The sequence below is a fragment of the Aulonocara stuartgranti genome (assembly GCF_965226115.1).
Source record: "Aulonocara stuartgranti genome assembly, chromosome: 4".
NCBI classification, from domain to species: domain Eukaryota; kingdom Metazoa; phylum Chordata; class Actinopteri; order Cichliformes; family Cichlidae; genus Aulonocara; species Aulonocara stuartgranti.
This window is the reverse complement of record NC_138942.1, coordinates 16,254,280-16,275,111: the sequence shown is the minus strand read 5'-3', so window position 1 is coordinate 16,275,111 and position 20,832 is coordinate 16,254,280. Positions and strand designations below refer to the sequence as shown.

At 40.6% G+C, this 20,832-nt stretch overlaps 1 protein-coding gene across 3 annotated transcripts in view; it reads left to right on the top strand.

The window, feature by feature from the left end:
• Window positions 1-20,832, top strand: part of prkcab (protein kinase C, alpha, b) — a 148,834-nt gene that overhangs the window by 64,195 nt on the left and 63,807 nt on the right. For 2 of the 3 annotated variants that reach the window (XM_082532009.1, XM_082532008.1), the window contains exon 3: window positions 6,163-6,245. The exons of the other annotated variant lie outside the window; for it this stretch is intronic. In XM_082532009.1, coding sequence (XP_082388135.1) covers window positions 6,163-6,245 — 83 coding nt within the window. The remainder of the gene's footprint in view (window positions 1-6,162; window positions 6,246-20,832) is intronic. 3 annotated transcript variants of the gene reach the window in all.

Genomic DNA, 20,832 nt, shown 5'->3' with positions numbered 1-20,832 from the left:
AGCGTCCACCAGGCAGGTGAAAGAGAAGTGCAGGGGAAATGTCTTTCCTCACATTTTCACCACGTCACAGTTCAGTACACGCTGTTCCAGCCCTGGCCAGAACCAACCCTAAAAATAACTAAGAGAGGACAAGAAACCTCTCTTTTCCTCTCCGCTCCTTTTCTCTGACATTTGTCTTGCATCAAATGACAGAAGATCTGCTGCAGAACGAGCACAGTCGAGATCAGGGTGGAGGGGACAAAAAGGAGCATTTTACACAGTCACGTGCCTGCTTGGGACGAAACCTGTCTTTGTGTTTATTTAAAAGATACTGCATTATGAGAGGCTGCGAGCAATTCCCAGACAGGGCTAGGTGAAGAAGCTGTCACCCAGCATCACCTCGATAACATTTCATAGCGAAAACGATGAGCTGTTGTTTGAGCAGCATTTCTAACTGGAAGCATCCATCTCTACAGTCACGGGAACCCCTGTGGATTTGTTTCCACCTTCTCTGCCTGTTCATCCATCGTGTCACACACTTCCTCCTTTTCCTCCTGCGGATCTCAGATCAAAGCTTCTTTTCTCTTTGTGTTCAGATGCACTCTAGGGGACGTGGATTGATTGAATGTGTCTGGAGGGTATTGAGTTGGTTCTGTGCTGCCCGTGTCCTGCGCGCTTTCTCTCCCATATCTCCACTGCAAGCTTTTCTTCTGGGCAGGAGCACATCATAATTCTATTAACGGTGGCTCGGTAGATTATCAATTTTCCCAGATTAGCCAGAGCTAAATACACACTTGAAAGGATCAGAGGAGAAGGGGTAAGGATGTAATGGTATGTGTGAAACCATGCCACCTATAGAGACAGGCACTGGGATGATGCATATAAACATGTGCTTTCCACCTTCTGCACACACGCACGCTTGCGAGAACGCTTTTATGTTGTGTAAGCTGCTTTATAATGCCAAAGCCCCTTATCTCTGTGCTTATGTAATTAGGCTGGTAAAACAAAGCCCATAGTAATTAATCATAATATCCCTGACGATACAGTATGTTACTGTCACCTCTGCTCCCGCTGCTTTACATAGCTCTCCCCGCGAGAATGAAACCATTTGGAGACAACTGCTCTTCTCACTACTGAGTTCGTCAGTCACATCCCTCTGAGTCACCAGAAAGATTAATTCTAGTGCGTTTTAGTTCTCCTCCAGCACTTTATAACAAAACTCCTTTAACACAGGAGAAATAGAGAAAATTATTTTCTGTTACTTCAGTTCATAAGATACTGTGCAAAAGTTTTGAGCTACCCATCATTTCTTTATATTTTCTTAGGGAAATGTGAAATGGGTCCAGTGATGTATAAACATAAATGGAAGAATATAAGGCAAAGAAATTCAAAACAAACAGTTTAACAATTCTAATGAGCTTGAAAGTCAGTATTTGGTCATCTCTTTAACAAAGCTTCAATAATGTTAACGTCTGGGCTCTGGGGAGGCCTGTCCATGACTAAAAGTGATCCATTATGTGCTTTTTCTAGCCATGTGTGCTTTTACTGCATTGGCAGGGTGTTCGGGATCATTTTCCTGCTGAGAAATAAAGCCAATCAGAAGCGTTTCAGATAGTATTACATGGTAGATCAGAATGTGCTTATATTTAATAATTCCATCAGTTTTGACAGAACCTTCACCATGTTTTACAGGTGGGTGTAAACTCATTGTTTCACTCCACTCTGGATTTCATCACTCCAGAAAACCTGTTGCCACTGATTTTGAGACCAGTTCTTGTGTAATTTGGCACACTTCAGCTTTTTCCCTCTGTTTACCTTCCTTAACACTGGCTTTTTGACAGCTAACCATCCACTAAAACAATTTATGAGATATGCTAAGTTTATGCAATAGTGGTTTATTACTTGAGTTAGGTGTTTTTCCTTTTTGCTTTAGAGTTCTTGTTTTAGTTGGGTATTATGTGGCTTGACAAAAAAACCAAACCAAAACAGTTCTTTATAAAATGGTCAGATACAAGAACTGGAAGCAAAATGGGTGGAAAAAGCAGCTAATGTCTAAAGAAAAGCTTTAAAAGACCTTCTGAAAAGCTGGAGAACAATTTCTCAGGACCACTTAAAATTTATAATAAAGCCTGGCTCCTTGGAAGAAAATTCAATGAAGTAAGGGTTGACTCAAGACTTTTGCACAGCACTGTATAGATGGAAATTACTGAGTGCATGTAACTTCCCATAAGCTCCCAGAGAGCTTCAGTGTTTCAGCCGCGGCAGCATGCAGTGTTGGCTTCTACTTTTGTAAGACGGCTTTTAGATTTATGTGTGTATCATTCTGTGTGCATGCACATGAAAGTCAATGCCAAGGATTATAGTTGCAGAGAAGCACAGTCTCTGACTTGTGTAAGTGTGGTTAAGCTTTCCTGACACGTGCACACTCTCCTGGACTCAGGCGCACAAGGTCCAAAGCTAGATTTATCCCTTCCACTATATTCAGCTTAGGTGCCCTCCTTCACCTCTGAACTGGGATCAGTGTCAAGTCGGTCAGCTCAGCTTACCAGCAGACATTCAAACGGTCAGGGATCAGCACTAAACAGAGGCAGTAATGGGCATGTGGGTGTGTAGCCGAGGGTGTGAGGAGTGCTGATGGACGGGCAGAGAGAGAGAGAACTACAGACGTCATTACACGCGTGATTCACATATTGTTAGTAGGCTGCAGGGAGAAAAAGAAAAACCTGATGATTGCACTCAGAATTAATCCTGCTGAGTAAAACTCTGTGTTAGAGAAGATGAAAATACACGCAGCAGATTTTATGTGCTTTGTGCTTTTCCTTTGCATCTAAGCAAATGTTTTCTTAATTTGAATGACGGCTGAGTGGGCAGGATGTGGGATGGGAGGACTGAAAGTTTGACTTTTGGGCAAGTTGGAGGTGGATATGAAGTGGGTATGAATGTCCTGAGGTCAGCACCAAAACAATTACTAATATAATCAGCATGCACCGATAGGAGAAAAATGAAATAATAAAATGTTGAAACGCTCTTTCAAGAAGTCTAATGTGAATTCAACACTGGTGTTTTTCAGTTGCTTTGAAGAAAAAAGGGACCTTGATCTCACCTTTTAGAAGTTAAAAGTAAAAAAGATTTAAGGTGGTTGGGTTGGCAAATTTGCATTTAAATGATCATGCTATCTGTTGTGTGAGCCCTGCCACATCAAGGAAACATGTAGGCCATTTTTGGAAATGAATCTCCTCCAGCTAAACAGTCATCTAAAATTCAGAATAAGACGTGAAATAATATCTGACACATTGATACAGATCTAGCAAATTCATTTTTACATATTCTTAAAGACTCGATCAAAATAGCTACGTCTTTGGTGAACAGTAGATGGATCAAGTCGGTTTTGGTCGCCCGACCGGAGATATCGCTAGCTCCGGGACGTCGGGCTAGCGATTTTGCGAGCCCTGAACTGAAGGCCCAGATACATCTTTTCCCTATTTCTTAAGAATATGATTTCAGACACCGTTCATCTGTAGTGTTTTTTTTAGCCTTCTTCTTTTCTCTTCTTTTGTCATCCAGTTACCTCAAATCTTTTAAGGACACACTGCACACCTTGCCGAGATATGCCAAATTTTTGACTAATAGCTCTTTGGGAATCACCAAAAACAAATTATGTGGCTTTCCAACAGGCTGCTAATAACACACTGACTAAAGCATCAATTTAAAACTGGTTCTTTGCTACGTTATCTGCTGTATGTAGACTTAACACTGGTTCATACCTTGACTTGTTTTTTTTATGATATAAACAAATGCAGGATGGCTAAAGACTAGCACTGTAACTTGGCAAGTGAGGGACACTGATAAACTGTATGGGTTCATCACACAGACACAGATACCTGTTACTACTGTAAGTACTTGTAACATACAAACAAAATGCAAAAATGTAAAAATGTAACTCCTAAAAACTATTGCATGTAGACCTCTAGAATGTTTAATAGAACACCTACGATTCTTAGGTCTTAACACGATGAATAAAGTTTAAAAGTCCAGTTCAGTGAATCGGCTTAGTGAGGTCATGTCAAGCTAATCACTAGTGACTAAATTCTCCAATCACAAACATCTGTCATGCCCATTGAAATGTATGGCTTTACCTCTCAGAATTATTGAAATGAGTATGTTGCATAAGCATTCATTTTTGCTGTAAAATTGGCTTTTCGGTATAGGAGTCTATGGGGATTGAGTTGCTTTTGGAGTCGGTCTTGAGTGTACATTTGAGGAAGTGCAGTTTTTGGTGCCTCCCCATTGGCCTAAAGTTGTTTCTTTGGCAATTCTAAGGATTTAGTATGTATTTAGCATGCTAGCATTGGATACTGTCATTAATAGACATATTTAGCAGCATATCATACTTATGTGATTATTATGTTTTTATTTAGTGGTGTACAGAATTCCAAGTACATTATAGTAATAAGATGACAGCGTGGTGATAGCATGTATCCTGAAGAAGCTGAACTACCTCTGCAACCTAAAAGGGCTGATGGTAGCGTCTAATGCTAGCAGGAGTGACTAGGCTACTAGCAAAAGGCAAAGCTACAGAAAAATCAGTCAGGACTAACAGAAAGAGAGCAATGGTCTGTGAAAACCACCTATTAAACCTTTACTTTTTGGAGGTTCTCCACTCTGCCTAATGTAACTTTTAATTTATACGAAAGAAGGTGAAACTGATTCACAAAGGTTTCTGCTTCCTAACTGGACATAATGATATCCCTGAAGTTTAACTGACTTTGTGTTTATTGTGTGATAATCAAGTGCACCCTTAATATAGTTTTGGAAATTCTTTTTCACAACAGTTTTTAACCCAGTTAACTACATCAGTGAATCCCATCTCAGTCATAGCATTTTATGTGTGCGATGACAGACCAAAGATTCATATAGCAATATTGCAAGCATGGATGGACCTGATTTCATAAATCCCCACTGTTTGCATTTACACCTGTACTGAGTGCCTGGTTTGGCTGTTGTGTACTGTACATTATGAAAATGACAAATGGCACAGATGACAGCTTCAGAGCAGGGATAAATCACTGTGGGCTACTATTCTTGCTGAGCTTTGTGTGCCATCCCCTCCCTCTCTGCTTCATTTTGTGTTTATTACTCAAAGAGATGAATTCATACTGTACATTGCCACCAGCTCGGCACTAACCACAGGCAAGAACACAAAAAGAAATCGCAGTTGATTATTAGTTTAGGATTAGGGCTACGCTAAAGCGTTATGTTGAAGACGCTCACAGTTATGCTAATGATCTCTAAATGAGTATCTAACTATCTATTTGAAAAGTATCTAATTAGCCCAGCAGAATGATACAACTGCCTTTCAGTCAAAACCCCTGCTGTTTCTTGGACGGCAGCAAACTAATTTCTCTTGTTTAACCAATGCTTGTCAGATTGTCTGGCAACTGTGTGGCTTTGCTGGCAGAATTACAGACAAAACCACACATATATGATAGTGGGAGAGCGCAGTAGTGCACATGAGCAAGCAGGCAGCTTGACAATGAGCGAAGCAGACAGATTGTGTGAGAATGGATAAAGAAGAAAGAATGAAGAATTTCAAACAATGCAAGAGAAAAATACTGTTGGGTACAGAGAGTGAGAGACGGAGAGGGAGTCAGCTCGCGCGCCAGCTGTCACAGATGTCCACATTTTTGCTCCCCCCCCCCCCCCCTCCAGATCAGCGGCAGAGTCCAAATGTAAATGCCACTATCGCTGACTTGATAGCAGCGTCAGATGTCATGTCAGCCGTGTCACGCTGAGTGACACTTTGGTATAGGCGGATCCCATTTCAGTGGGAGACAATGATACAATTGGTATCAACCCCAACAGCTTGTAAAGAGCCGAGAGCTGCAGAAACATTTTTTGAGTGGGTGTGAGTGTGGGTGTACACATGCATTTCAGTCTGTTTGTCTGCTTGCATTTGTTTGTGACAATGGACAAGTACATTCCTCTTTGTGTCTCCTTCTATCTCGTAACTGTTTGTCTGAAACTTGGATTGACGGTACTTTTTTGTGAATGCAAATGTTTTTTTTTAAAGAAGCAGATTTTATGGTTGAATGGCCTTCATAAACTTGTAAGACAAAACAGCTCACAATATTGTGCCATAAGTTGTTCCTGTAAAACTCTCTGCTCTTTCTTCTTTTCTCTCAGTTTGCTGTTTCGTGGTCCACAAACGGTGCCATGAGTTTGTCACCTTCTCGTGTCCCGGAGCCGACAAGGGTCCCGATACAGATGTAAGTGAATGCTTTGCATGACTCCAGGTTTTTCTGTGCATACACCTGAGTGCATCTATCTGCACTCCCAGTCAAATAATATATATAGTATATGTAGTAAGTTCTATGACGTGTCACAGCTCAGTGTGATTCTGTGTGTAAACACTGAAGTAGGAATTAATTACAGGATTTATCCACTATATTTAGAGTCTCCACAGAAAGTGTAATGAAGAGAGTCCACAAGAGTAAAGCATGAAAATACATGATGAGTAACTTAGCCCAGCATAAATTAACATTTCCTTCTATAATGATGTGTTCACAAAACATCTGCTGAAATAGCGATGGGTGATATAACCTTTACCGCACTATTTTTGTTAGTTATATAATCCCACAGAAAAACTACAAAAAATGAACAAATTAAAAGCAATATTAAATCTAACCCTGATTCAATCGTTTCTCACTCCATTTACAACCAAAGCGAACATCAATAAGGAAAAAATGCTGTAGGCCTAATGTAGGTAAATTAGTATATACAATGTGGTTCTGTCTCAGAGTTGTTTAAATGATCAACATTTACCTGTCTGTAGCGTAGCTGTTAGGATGTATTTAATGTAGGATTTGATAGATTTATTGGATGTGATGATGAAGCTGTCAGATATAAAAAGATAATAAAACCTCTCTCATGTGTTTTAAAATCTTTAAAGACTGCATTCACTTTTAGACATTATGTCAAAAATATCGTACTAGTACATGCCAATGTGACAAAATTGTCAAGTTTGTGCCTGTGCATGCTTTTGGCTGATAAACTTGACCATATTGAGAAAAGTATCAAAAACAGAGGTGGTGGATGTTGCTAGTTTGCTGGAAATGGGTCATTTTAGCTTGTTGCTAGGTAGTTGCTAGGGACACATATAATTGAACTTTTATGGATATAAATGAGATTTTTTTGTCTTGAAATAAAGATATTATAGATGCATAAAGGCCAAACCCAGGTCATTTTGGCCTATTACTCGGTGGTTGCCAGGCAACGTTGTGACATCCTAATATGGCAGGCATAATTCAGCTTTTGTGGATATAAATTAGATGGTACTGTATGAAACAAAAATCATCCGATGTTTTTGCAAGATGTTATATGTACGTAAATGCTAAAAGCAGCTCATTTTATGCCGTTGCTAGGCAACATGATGTGTCGCAATGTAGATAAGAACCTTCAGGTGCCTGAGATGTACCTGCCAAATTTGGATGCTCAGCTCCTGACGGTTTGGGAGGAGTTCACGGACGAACAGACAGACAGAGAGATTTCTTGTATTGTAAGATCACTGTATTGATTTTACAATAGTGACTATATTGAGTCATTCATCTATTTGTAGTATAAAACATGTGAGGCACTTTTTGTTTGTTTTTTGCATCTACACATCAGGTGTGATAACATTATCCCTCATTGGTCATCTTTTATGGTAAATGGCCTGTGTTTATATTCTTTTATTCCTCAAACTGCATGTGACGCTGTCTGGTTCAGGGTGGTGTTGGAACAAAGGTCCCTCGGGGTACAGCATCCTTGTCAGGGGCGCACGTGCGACCCTGCTGTAACAGTTGAACCTCAGCCTCCCCTTTCCGCCGGCCATGATGCGATCTGTCCTTGGTCAAGCACGGCCACACCGCCCGCTGCAAGAAAAACACTGTAAACTCCCCATCCTGTCAAACCAGCTCTTCATCTCCAGCTCTTCATCTTCTTTAAGTGGGCAAACATAATACTCCAATTGGGCTCTGGTGTTCTCACATTTCAGCTTCACCAGACTGAAAGAACTGCTAATGAATGCTCCCTCGCAAAGCCGATTAGAAGACTAGGAGCACTCTCACGCTAATATTCTCTCACAAACTGTAATCAAAAGCTTTGTTTTTAATGACTGCATTGTCTCAAATGCTTGATTAACTCCTGCGACAATACTCTGTGATCAGCACCTCCTCTCAAAAATTTCCGTGTTTTCTTCATTAAATAACATCAAACGCCATTAAAGTGGTTTAAGAAAACATAAACCCAGTACAGTTTGGTGAAAGCGGTTACATCCCAGGCAATCAAGAGAGAAAGAGCACATCTTTAATGCCTGGTGTTCAACTTTTTATTAATGCGGTTACTCTCTGTTGGCTTCTCTTCATCTCGATTTAACTACTTTAACAGTCATTACTCATTTCTCCCACCTTCTGAGGCCCATTGCTCATTTTCTCTAGCACTCCTGGGCTGTTTCCTTGTTATTCATCCATGTATCTCCTCGACTCTGCTCTGTCTTCATGCCTAACTATTCCTCTCTATCTTTCTGTGCTTCTGTTATCTCTCCCTCCCTTTCTCTCGCTCTTGCTAACATGTACACCTACATTGCTAGCTTGAAGTGCTCATTGTGAGTTTTGCCACATTATCCACCGGCTAGCTTTGGCAAACGGTGAATAGGGTATGAACCTCTTTGAATTTCAGTGATGATACAGGACTTACTCACCGACAGAGCTTTAAAAACCTGCAGAGCACTTCATTTTATTTAATTCCATCAGTTTTTGACACTTTCCTAAATCAGAACAATTTCCACGCATAATAGTAATAAACTAAAGGACCAAGCGGCCAGTTGGTCGGTGGCTTCAGCAAGCGCAGGAAAAACCTTCTCCCTAATGAGTATATATGATTTTACCATCATGCACTAATGCATTAAGAAGTATCTGCGTTTAATAGTGACAATGACTCACTAGCACCTGTTAATCCCTCCCTCTCACCATCACTCCACACACTCCCCCATCTCTGCACCTCAGCTTCTGATTCAGCATGTGTGGTGTCAAGGCTCTCTGAGTCTGGCTTCAGGCTTGGAAACACACACACACACACTCACTGTCACTTTCTCTCTTACTCACACACACACACACACACACACATACACCCTAAGTCCCTTTTGCACTGTGGGTTGAGAGTGACCCTTGCACCAGCCTCGGCGTGCGAATGGCGTCATCTGTCCAGCAGATGCTTTGATCCACTCGCAGATTGACATGGAGAAGACAGAGAGATGTTCAGATTAGCATGTGAGTGAAAGGCGCCCTCTCTCTCTTTCCTCTTTCTGTTTCTCATTCAGCACACTGAGGCGTAGGCGGTAAATAGTTCTGTATTATCAGTCAAGGATCACTCTGAAACCTGTGAATGAAGGTGACTCATTCACGGAGAAACAATATGTATTTCACAACCAGATTACATTTTCACAATCGGCCCAGATCTTTGACCAGATCAAGTCTTTTTTGTGATTTCACTTGATTTCATTGACAGATGTGGTTGCTGTGTCTGAGGAGATTATTCTGTTTCTCTCCAACCAGCCTTCTGATATTTATTTTAAGAGTCAGCTCTGCCATCTTTTTTTTTTCTCAAGCTGTGCTTCACTTTAACTGTGCACAATCAAAGCCTTTTTAATCTTAGTATATATGACATATCCATCTTATCATCACCCCGTCAGTGCAACCATCATCTTTTTCTCTTGGTGAGTTGTATTATCCTTCCCAGAGACTCAGTGGCAGCATGTAACATTATATTTTTCACAACTGATTGGTTACATAACTTTACCTCTTTTTTAAAAAAAACATTGAAGCTGTAAAATATAAAAATTTTTGAAGTTTGTTTTGCTGACTAACAATTAGAAGCCTTTTTTTTCTGAAAATCTCCCACACTTATTCCGTTATCTAAAATGCTGGTTTTGTTCCAGTTGACTGTTTGTTTCATCTGTAATAAGGTCCATCTCCCAGCTCTGTAAATAAACTTGAGGTAATGTCTGCACAAACAGCTGGATCAAAACTGCCCAAAACACTCTTCTCCCATGCCGTTTCCTAATCTTCTGGGAAAAATCTGACATCATTATCCCGACCAGCTGGATGTTGTCCAGCTTGATGAAATGCGATGATTTATTGACGGATCACGGACTGGACTTACTGCAGTGCTACAGCTGGTAACACCGTGAATGGTGAAAATTTTTGGTGGTGTAGTTGGCGGCTATATTCCAACTCAGTATCACATTAGGATGTGTAAGAGCCATTAATGTCTCTACTGTGATGTGGTTTTATTTTTTACTAGCTTTGATGTCATGTGAGAGTTAAATTTCTTTCTCTTTCCTGCCTCAAGCGAATGCTAAAGACAGATTTGCAGGAATGCAATGCGTTTGTGTCTGTTTGCGTCGGTTTTTACCTGCAGACAGCTTCGTAGTGTGTTGTCTACATGTTGTAGTGGTTTATTGTCACCAGGGGGCAGTGTCACAAACAACAAGTCTCTTGCTTCTGCAGCTGCTGGTCATTTTTTAAAAGTTTCTTTTTCACATTTCTCCCATTTTTTTAACTCCACTGTCATCCTTTTAATTCTCTAGACCACTTTTCAACCAATCAGCATTCCTCCTATGCACGATGTCATTTACTTTGAGCTACGTGCTGTTGGTTTTTATGGGAGGACTGCAAACAGGCACGTGTATGGCAGCATTTGCAAATAAAGACCCTGCCATGCTTGAAGCTTGCAGACTCTGGCTGTGATGCGAATGTGCATGGACTGGTAAACTGGTTGTGACACTGGATGAATCTTAGCCAGCCACCAGAACTACAGAAGGCTGACTGGGGAGAACATTAAACAGTGGGGTAAAGCAAATTAATTCATTAATCTCATTCATCTCCACCAGTTCTGTATAGTGTACGTGCACAGCTTTTTGGCCTAAAGTATGTTGCCACTGTGATGCATTCATGAGACTTTTACAATTCCCACACTCAGAAAGTATCTATGTAAACCAGTAAGGCCAACTTGTACCCTCTGCTCCCCATGACAGCAGCCATCAGTGCTCGGGCTTGTTGACATTCTGACTCTGCTGAAATCTACACTGTAAGGGAGAGCTATTAGCAACTGGCTCTGGTGAAAATGAGGATGGTGTCGAAGAAAGCTGAGAGAGAGAAAAATAATTGTAAGTATGAATTTGCTAGTGAGATCACCACAAGCTCGGTAGTTCTCAAGAAAGAAAAGTGCTTTGTGGATGAGCTAAAACAAGACATTGAGAGGGCTGTGTGTCAGTCAGAATACTTATGTGTGTGCGGGAGACTTGAGCTAATTAATCAACCTGCACACATGACTGTGTGGCACTGAAAGTACACTTGACTTTCTCTGCCTTATGCCACAAGAGGTGGATGTAATATCACAAGCACCTGTAGGCAATTCAGCACAAGAAGCATGTAGTAAATACTAACTGAGGAGTTCATCGTTTTCAGTTTTTGTTGAGACTCTGCAAGTGAAGCATCCATTACTTTAAGTTCATTTAATGTGTTGAAAAGAAAGAAGAGGGATGAGGTGAAATTTAAACTGGAATCATAACTGTGAGTTTCTAATCTGTTTCATTTGATTCTTTTTAAGAGTTCAGTTTTCCCCTCGATCCATTATTCATCTGGTCATGTTTCGGCTGTGTGGCAGGTGGAGGATGGAACCGTATGCAGGACTCCAGAGGGAGAACGTAAACTCAAAAAGGCCACTTTTATTGCTATACTCTTAAACTTGAACATGCAAAAATACAATAACACAAGAAACTCGAAACCTCAGAGAGAGTACAGCGGTGACACGGACCACACAAGGTGAGAGGGAACACAGCACAGTAAACATGACCAAGAAATGACCAACATTTCGTTCTGGCTTGGTTTTCATCGCATTAGGTGTGACCTTTTGGTCACAAAAATAACACCAACTGTCCTGGTGTTTGTGACACAGGTGCGTGTGTGTGAGGTTTAACCCTTTCTTGTGAACTGATTACAAAACAGCACATCTAAGTCAGTGTTTTTGGAGTTCTGCAAAAGCAATGTGCCAAGTAGCGTAACAGTTTTTGGTAGTGCAACGGGTAAATACGGGGGGTTCTATACATACACTTCAACACTGATGTTGATGACATGACTGTAAGTGCAAAATCACTCACTGCATGCTGAATCCCCCCAGAGATGCTTATGTTGTTAATGTTGCATATATTTGTGCTGGAAAAAAGCCCCAATGTGGCGGGCTTTTTTTTTTTTTTTTAATTGGCTGGAGGAGACTACCTGTAGACTGTCATCTTCTTACTGCCTACCTGTATGGAGGAAAAGAGCCAGGGCATCACGACTTAGATGAAAAGAGTCGAGTTTCTGCATGTTTCTGCATCACTTTGACACATTGACAGTTGGTGAGCTGAAAAATGGCAAATCCCCTGTTCCTTCCATCTCCTCCCAATGCTGTTGGCAGCTGTGACAGCTGACTGCTTGTTTTTTTTTGTTGTTTTTTTTACCCTGAAAAGTTGCAGTCTCTGTCCTCATACAGTTAGTGTAGTAGCCCAGTTACTCTCGATATCTGTGTTCCCTTTATTCCCTTTTACTGTTACTTACTTAAATTTAAAATTGTCCTTTAATTCACTTTCAAACTCCTGATGTTTTCAGATTTCTTTCTAGCTGCTATACATCACATACATGCCAAAGTGCTTTGCTATAGCATTAGGCTCGTCTGCCGTAGAATACAGTAGCCTACATTTTAGCAGTGTGTCGCCCCATTAGTCTCCCAGCTTCGAGCCATTACCTTCCCATCAACTCAGCTTTGATCTGCAGCAACAGCTGTGTAAGCTAGCCTAACACGCTCGCAACAGAACGTGGCTTACACAATATCAAATCCCTCTACATGTTAATGCTGAAATGCACAGAGAGCAGATTACAGCTTAGAGAGCCGAGCCTCACTCGGTGCGTCAACACGTGCTGCAGAGTTCAGCCCAAGAGCGGGAAAAAGATGATGAATTAACTTGACATATACTCTGTGCAGGATGTAAGAGAAGAAGGTCAAAAAATGAATCTCTGCTGTGTGTCATTAACTCAACGGAACAGATCGCCTCTTATATTACTGACATCGTGATTATGCAAGGCCATGACACTGAGGGACACGAGGCTGCTCTCAGTCAAAAATCACAATCTGCGTGTTGAGTAGTAAGCAACCTTACTTTAGGCTGAACAGATGTCCCGCACTGAGACAGCCTCTGGTAATTCCACACAGATTGCTCTCAAAGAGAAACCATGTGGAAAAACATTTTTCTACTTTCTGTTTTATTATTATGATTAAACCAGATTTGTTGATTTGTTTTTGGGTTTTCAGCAGTTTTATTGTTCTGTGTCAAACGATACAAATTAAATTTATGCTATTAAGAATGTTAGGTATGTTATTATTGATGAACATATTAGCACATGCATACAAATTTAGAAGATTTTAGTCAAAAATATTCCTTTTATTTGTAGAGACCCTCATGGGAATAAGCATGGGAATAACAAATATGTTCAACAGGTGTGTCGATGTGGTCATCAGTGTTATAACTTTGTCTTTTACAGAAATCTATTAAATCGTGCATAACAGAGTTTGTACAATTCAAAAAAGCTTGAAAGTCAATATTGGGTATGATCACCGTTGTTCTTCATCACAGCCTGAACTTGCTAAAGCTGCTTTCATGTCAATTCAGGTAGTCTTTAGGAACAGTTGTGTTTATAGTGTGTTTGGGATGTCGTGCTAAAAAAATTAAGCTGTTCCTTTCCAGATGGTATCGCATGATGTGTCAAAATCTCACTGGGCTTTTCTGCATTCATAAGCCCATTAATTTTGAGAAGGCCTCAACACCACTGGTTTAAATGCAGCCCCCAAATCCTCCACCATGTTTTACAGATGGCTGTAAACGCTTACTGTTGTACCTCTCTGACTTCATCCATCCATGTTGAACCAAAAAATTTCTTGGCTTTTGTTTGTTTGTTTGTTTTGGGCATTTTTCATATTGCTTAAAAATGTGTCTAAAGATGACATTTAAAATTTGTTACTTGCTAATCTCTCTGTGTGTAGACACAGCACTAGAGTTTGGTCCCTTTTTTATGCTTGAATTATTCATAGGCCAGTGTTAAGTCACCTAATGAATAAAAGGACATGCCATGACAATGGTTAGACATAAAAACTGGACTGAAAATCAGTGAAAAAGCAGCCAAAGTCCAACAAAAACTTAGAAAGACCTTCAGGAAGGCTTTAGAACTATTCTGCAGACCACTTAAAAAAAATATAATAACATCTGGCTCTTTCAAAGAAAAAAAAAAAGAGAGAGAGATGGCTCAAGACTTATGCACAGGCCTGAATGCTATGTTAATGACATGGTGTGCATGAAACCACGTAGTTTAACTATCAGAATCAAAAAGCTCAATAATCTCAGATGTCTGAACAGCTGGAAAATTTGAGCAATTACATTAGCTGCTGATTTAATTAGAGATATCAAATTGCAATCTGGAGTTATCAGTATCATGCCTGCTTTCATAAGCCCACATGGTAGTTAATGCATTTATTTAGAGCTTGGTGAGGACACCTGAGGTTATCCACATGCTGTCCTTAGGCAGGATTCAGTTTTATACAGAATAGGAGTGTTATGGTACTTCCAAGACCTTCATCTGTATACAGAAAGTGCATGATGGGCATGATAACAGCGTCACTAAGATGCTATTTATGGCTTTTAAACAGCCAGCCTTGCTCACCTAATTGCACAGGAAATGTGTAAATCTCATCTGCAGTAAATGCATTTTATTGATATCCCTGCCATGTTTACACTGTGCTTGAGTGTGAGTGCATAGACACACTTGGCTTTAGAAGTTTTTTTGTTTTTTGTGCTGTTGATATGGTGTGTGAAATAATACATCACACATTGCCTAAATGCAGCGTATGTAAATGTTGGAGTGTGCCAAGCACGGTTTTTACGTGACTCTCCCCAGCCTGTTCTGGATAGAGAGGGAAAGCACTCACACAGTGAAGCACACAGTCTGCTTCTCCTCGCCTCCGGTCTCTTTGCCCTTATTATCATCCAGCTCGTGTGCACTAAAAAATGGCCAGCTTACCCAAACACCCTCAGTGGGGCGTCTGTACTGTAGCGCAGCCACCGGCTGACTCCTGCGATTGCCTGCTTCTGTTATAGCAGTGTTGTCCCTGCACAGCAGTAAGTATAGGGAAATTTAGAAGACCTGAGCTAGTAAGCCAATAAGTCAGCACCTCTTACACACTGCATCTTAGTTTCAATGGCAAAAAACTTTCAAAAAGTATGATGGCACAAAAAAGAGGGAAATGAATTTGTATAAATTAGACAGAAATAGTTAAAATGTTTTACTATTATTCTACTACTACTACTCTTCCAATGGTTGTTTATGATATTCCCTATTTTGATATTACATAGTAAATGGTAAATGGCCTGTATTTGTATAGCGCTTTACTTAGTCCCTATGGACCCCAAAGCGCTTTACACATTCAGTCATCCACCCATGCACACACACATTCACACACTGGTGATGGCAAGCTACATTGCACCTGGGGCGCACTGACAGAGGCGAGGCTGCCGGACACTGGCGCCACCGGGCCCTCTGGCCACCACCATAGGCAATGGGTGAAGTGTCTTGCCCAAGGACACAACGACCGGCAACCTTCAGATTACAAGACAAAACCGCCAACTCCTGAGCCACGACTGCCCCACAATAATGAAATGCTTTTGTGTTATTAATTATAGTAGTATGGGGGGGGGGTTGGTTTTGTTTTGTTTTTTGTTTAATTGCCAGCTGAGTAAAACAATTGTGATTTCAAAAGAATTCTGAGGCCATTTTACTTGTTACCAGTAAAAACAATATGGTAATAACGTAATATCTTTAAAAATAGTTAAACTACTCTTTTTAAAAACATTTTTAAAGTAAAATTCAGCAGATCAAGCCCAAATGGTAAAAGTGAAAAAATCTTCCTAACAATCTTAGGAAGAGAGATTTTTTTCTTCATAAGTAAAGTTTATTTTTTGTTAGTTGTAGTCCATAGCTAGTTATGTGTACACGTCATCAACTTGTGTTCTCTTCAGTTTTTTATGCTGTCTTTGCAGTTGCAGTTACACCCTTAACCCCTGATTTTCTTGATTTGCTAATAAGCAAGGTTGTGACAAATTGGGGGCTCATCCGGGATCTGGTTGCACAACCTGGCTCGTAACACCCCTACAAAAAAGGTGGACACACTGTTCAGCAGTTTAACAAAGCAATTTTTAAGGTGTGCAAATCAGTAAGATTGGGGTGTAGGACGTGCATGGGTGTAGAAGTGTTTATTGGTGTTGCAAGTGCAAAGAAACTAAAGAGAAACCAAGCTGTTACATGGCATGGTGACAAACAGGTAGTTAAGCGTGAGGCAGAAAGAAGCCAACCATACATTTATAGTCATTTATAGAATGCGGAGCTCAGGTGTTTATAGCTGGCACTACTTGCTGAGCCCTGCCATGCTTGCTAGAAATCTGGAACACATGCAGAGGATAAGGTTGAGACTAACAGTCAGGCGTCGTCACATGTTTTTGTTAAACTAACAGGTATCCAGTGGAGATAAGAAAAAGTGATGTGGCTCCAGAGCTGCTGGACCAGAACTATTATTGCCACTAAAAAATCTCAGTTAATTTGTCTATTTTCTGTTATGTTTAGCTAGATAAAACAGCAAATGTGGCTCTAACAGCTGAATAAAGCAACACCAACTGTCTTCTTTCGAAAGACAACATATTTAATAATGTGATTATGCAACACCGCTGCGTTTGTGTTTTCACTTCTGCTGTATACTTGTTCATACTCCGGAGCATGTATGATAAGTGGCACTTCCTTCTACTTATTAACAGTTATTAGCTCATTAAAATCTGCTTACAGGCGGAAAATGACAGAAGCCTCCTTCCTAAATAAACCCCCAAGACCTGAAGAGGAAAGCAAGCACGGGAGGTGGAAATTAGTGCGAAGTAATTATGAAGATGGCAAAGATTTACTACAGAGTTTCAGAATAACAGCTGTGTTACTGCTAATAAAGTTCTAAAACTCTGAAAAATTATAGGCGTAACTAAAAGCTACATAATATCAGTGGACACAGAGATTAAATCCTCAGACTTGTTTCATCCCACACAGCTGGTACGTTATTTACAGGACGCTTGGTTTCAAATATTGTTTAGATTAAAGAGTCAATGAGCTAATGACGATACATTTCCCCTGAACAGTTCTTCCAGCTTTGTGTGACCAACGCATTTGTTATGGAGGGTAATTAAAGCGTGATCATCTTGAAGATTAACACAGATATTATATCAGCACAAATGGAAGGATTCATCTTCCTTATTAACATGCAATGCATGGCCCATATGTGCGGCTTCCTCTTGGAATTTTAATTAATGTGGCTAGGTCATGGATGAGAATTAATTTTCTCCTTTTAATAAGAGGAAATCGAAAGCGGAGAAACGTGTTTGCCCAGAGTGCAGCTGCTTTTGAAAAAAGAGAAATATTCACATCCAGATTAGTGGGTTGCCGTACCGGGGGCCTTGGGCTTTTAAAAGTAGCCTGAAAAGTTAGAGAGGTAGCTAATGTGAGATGCTCACAAGAAATGAAGGGTGGGAAAAAGGAACTATGGAAGTCGAGCAACGATGGGAAACATAGGCTAGAAAGGGAATGTCTACAGTGTTGTTGTTTCTCTAAACGAAAGGCGAAATGGAGCAAGGCGCCTGTAAGCTGGAGGGCTTTCTGCTTGTGGGAAGATGGAGGGGAAAGGAAGGGTGTAATGGGGGAGACAAAAGGAGGAGAATGTGGTTTATAATATGCTGTTTGTGTCAAAAGGACAATCCTTACCAGGCTGTGATGAGCAAGAGGAGGAGCAGTAATCAGGGCACAATGGAGATACAGGCAGACGGTAGTATAATTAGCGTGCCTGCAAATGGGCCTCATGGAGACCCCACATGGTCCATGACTGGCCTTAGCATTCCCTCATATATAAACATACTGGCAGTTACTGTAAAGACTGTATGATGTTATGTCAGTACAGTTTATGATGATATGTGACTTTAATTGGCATATTTCTGCTAGAAACATCTAATCAGCCACTCACATGGCAGCTGTCCAAGGTATGTGGACATGATCAAGGTTACCTCCTGAAGTTCAAACGTAGCTTCAGAATGTAGAAAGCAAAGGTGATTTCAGGTGACTTTGAACATGGCATGGTTGTTGGTGCCACACTTGCTGGTCTGAGTATTTCAGGAAGTGCTGATCTGCTGGGATTTTGATCTCAGAGGTCAGAGGAGAATGGCCAGACTGCTTCAAGCAGATACGAAGGCAACAATATCTCAAATAACCACTTGTTACAATCACAGTGTAGTGGCTTTCGTAGGGTCTTCCTTGAAGTAAGCAACTTGAAATAAAACTATAAAGAAAGCTCAAATCATTTCAGACACGTTCCTTGAACATCACAATGAGTTCAGCGTACTGAAATGGCCTTTGCAGTCACCATTTGTCAATCTAATAAAGCACCTCTGGGGTGTCATGGAACAAAAGATTCTCTTTATGGATGTACAGCTAACAAATCTGCAGCGACTGTGTGATCAATATGGACCAGAATCTCTGAGGATTGCTTCCAGCACCTTGTTGAATTTATGTCATGAAGATTTAAGGCAGTCCTTTTGATATATATATTTTCCATTTTCACAGTTATTACCACAAACATGGTAAAGCTGCCACATTTCATTAGATAATGTGGACTGTATCTATTTATATATAGACCATAACATTCAATCAATAAAAGACAGATGCATGTGTGGCACCTCAGCTGCGGTCATGAGCGGGCGAGGAAACTGTGTAAAAGGTTACTGTTTTAAATCAGTAAATCATTACTGTCTGTACTGTTTATTAGTTGCCATGACCACTTGGTTGCATTGCTTTTAAATTATTTATGCAAGTTTTAGATTGTTTTTTTTGTCTCAGTCAAGTACACACACAGTAACACACCCACACAGATACCTGCCCCAGTTATGTCAGTCTGAGCCAGTGCTTGTGGCTGCAATGTTACTGAAGAGACGAGTCGCTCAGAAAGGTAGACTGTCGAGGAGTTTAGCCTCCCCGACATGCTTGCATCTCTTGGGTCGAGACTCTGTGTCATTGTGCCCCTTTGTACTCTTCACACTAACCTGGTTTGATCTCTGTTAAGTTGGACTTTCTCTTCCTTGAGAGGTTGGTCCATTTTGGGGGGTTTTCAGATGCCACTTTTGTAGAGGACTTCAAAGTGGCTAATAGAAACTCTGACCTTTTTAAATGGGTTATTTATTTTCCATTATGCTGATTGCATCAGGGAACCTCCATTGCCCGAGTTCACCAACCTGGATAAAAACTTTTGAGGTGTGCAATCCAGCAGTCTCCTCAGATAACAGCAAAATCGTTCTTTTTCTTTTGCTCTAAGACACTTACTCAGTCTTTAATTATTCCAAACACACAAGCACTCATCAGTGGATGTAATTGCCGAATGAACGGGAGCTCATTTAGTGCAGACAGACTAAAGATTGTGCCAGATCCTGCTCCCCACTGAGGTGAAGGGTAGAAGATGAATAGTCATAAAGCCTGCAGTCTCAGCAGGTGAAAGACTTGGAGTGGCCTGTTGGGAAGTCTTCGAGACGAGGAAGCTAACTACTGAGCCTAACCTGATTTAATAACTTAATGACAGTGCATGAACACTTCACCGCTGAGCGTAATTTCATAAAGATCAAATTGAGTTTCGCCATTGATGATTAATGTGCACAACAACCTGGATTGCGGAGAGATTTAGTATTATCATATGTTCATTTCTTATTCAGATGTCGCTGTCATGGCTCTGTTGGCATCCAACAAATTCCACACTGATATCAAGACTCATTTTGTTGCCTGACATTAATAAACTAGAACATTGAGTCTGGATTCAGGTTCAGTTTTCTCATGATGAATGCATACGTGCTTACTTAACCATCAGACGTCTGTAATTCTGTAAAGATCTGAATCCCAACCTTCATGCATCTTTCTCGTCTCCCTTTCCTTTGACCTCATTCATCACGTTTTCTTCAGGTTCATCACTTCTTCCTGCAGCTCCTGCAATTTGCTTTTATTGCCGTTCAGTCATCATGAATGCGACCGCAAACACTGACCAGGGACATAAGACTTGCTTTGCTGTCATAAAGTCAACACTCACGCACACACAAACACTCGGTGCAGGTGTGTGCTGTCTTAATCTCGCTCTGCCTTCAGCGTCTCCTGCATGTGAAAAGCATTTGGTCAGCAGCAGCAAACATTTCTGCCTATCCAGCACAAGACAGGAAATATGAGAGGAACTTAAAAACTTGCTTTGATCTGTGCGTTTATATTAATAACTGGAGAAAATGGGGTGCACGTAAAGTGAAAGGTGTTACTCTTCATCATGAACCCACTGAGAAGTATTCACAGAGTTCCCCGGTGGAGCCTTTCAGCATCTTTCAGGACTGCATTATACCTGCTCTAATTCATTAATTTCATTCAATGAAGCTGCCATCACCCTGGTATTGCTCATATTGTTTATTTCTTAGTTATCGGGTGTCAGATGACCCAAAAGCTGTGGGTTTTTATTAGCTCACTGCCACAGTAAGATTTTAGTAGAGCATCTGGGTTACGCTTGGTCATAACTCATAAATGTTGCACTGCAGATTTGTTTTTTTATATCCTCCAAATGGCTCGATTTGCCTCGAGCAGTGATGACTCACAAATGACAAAATTAATTGCAAGTAAAAATCTATTAAGA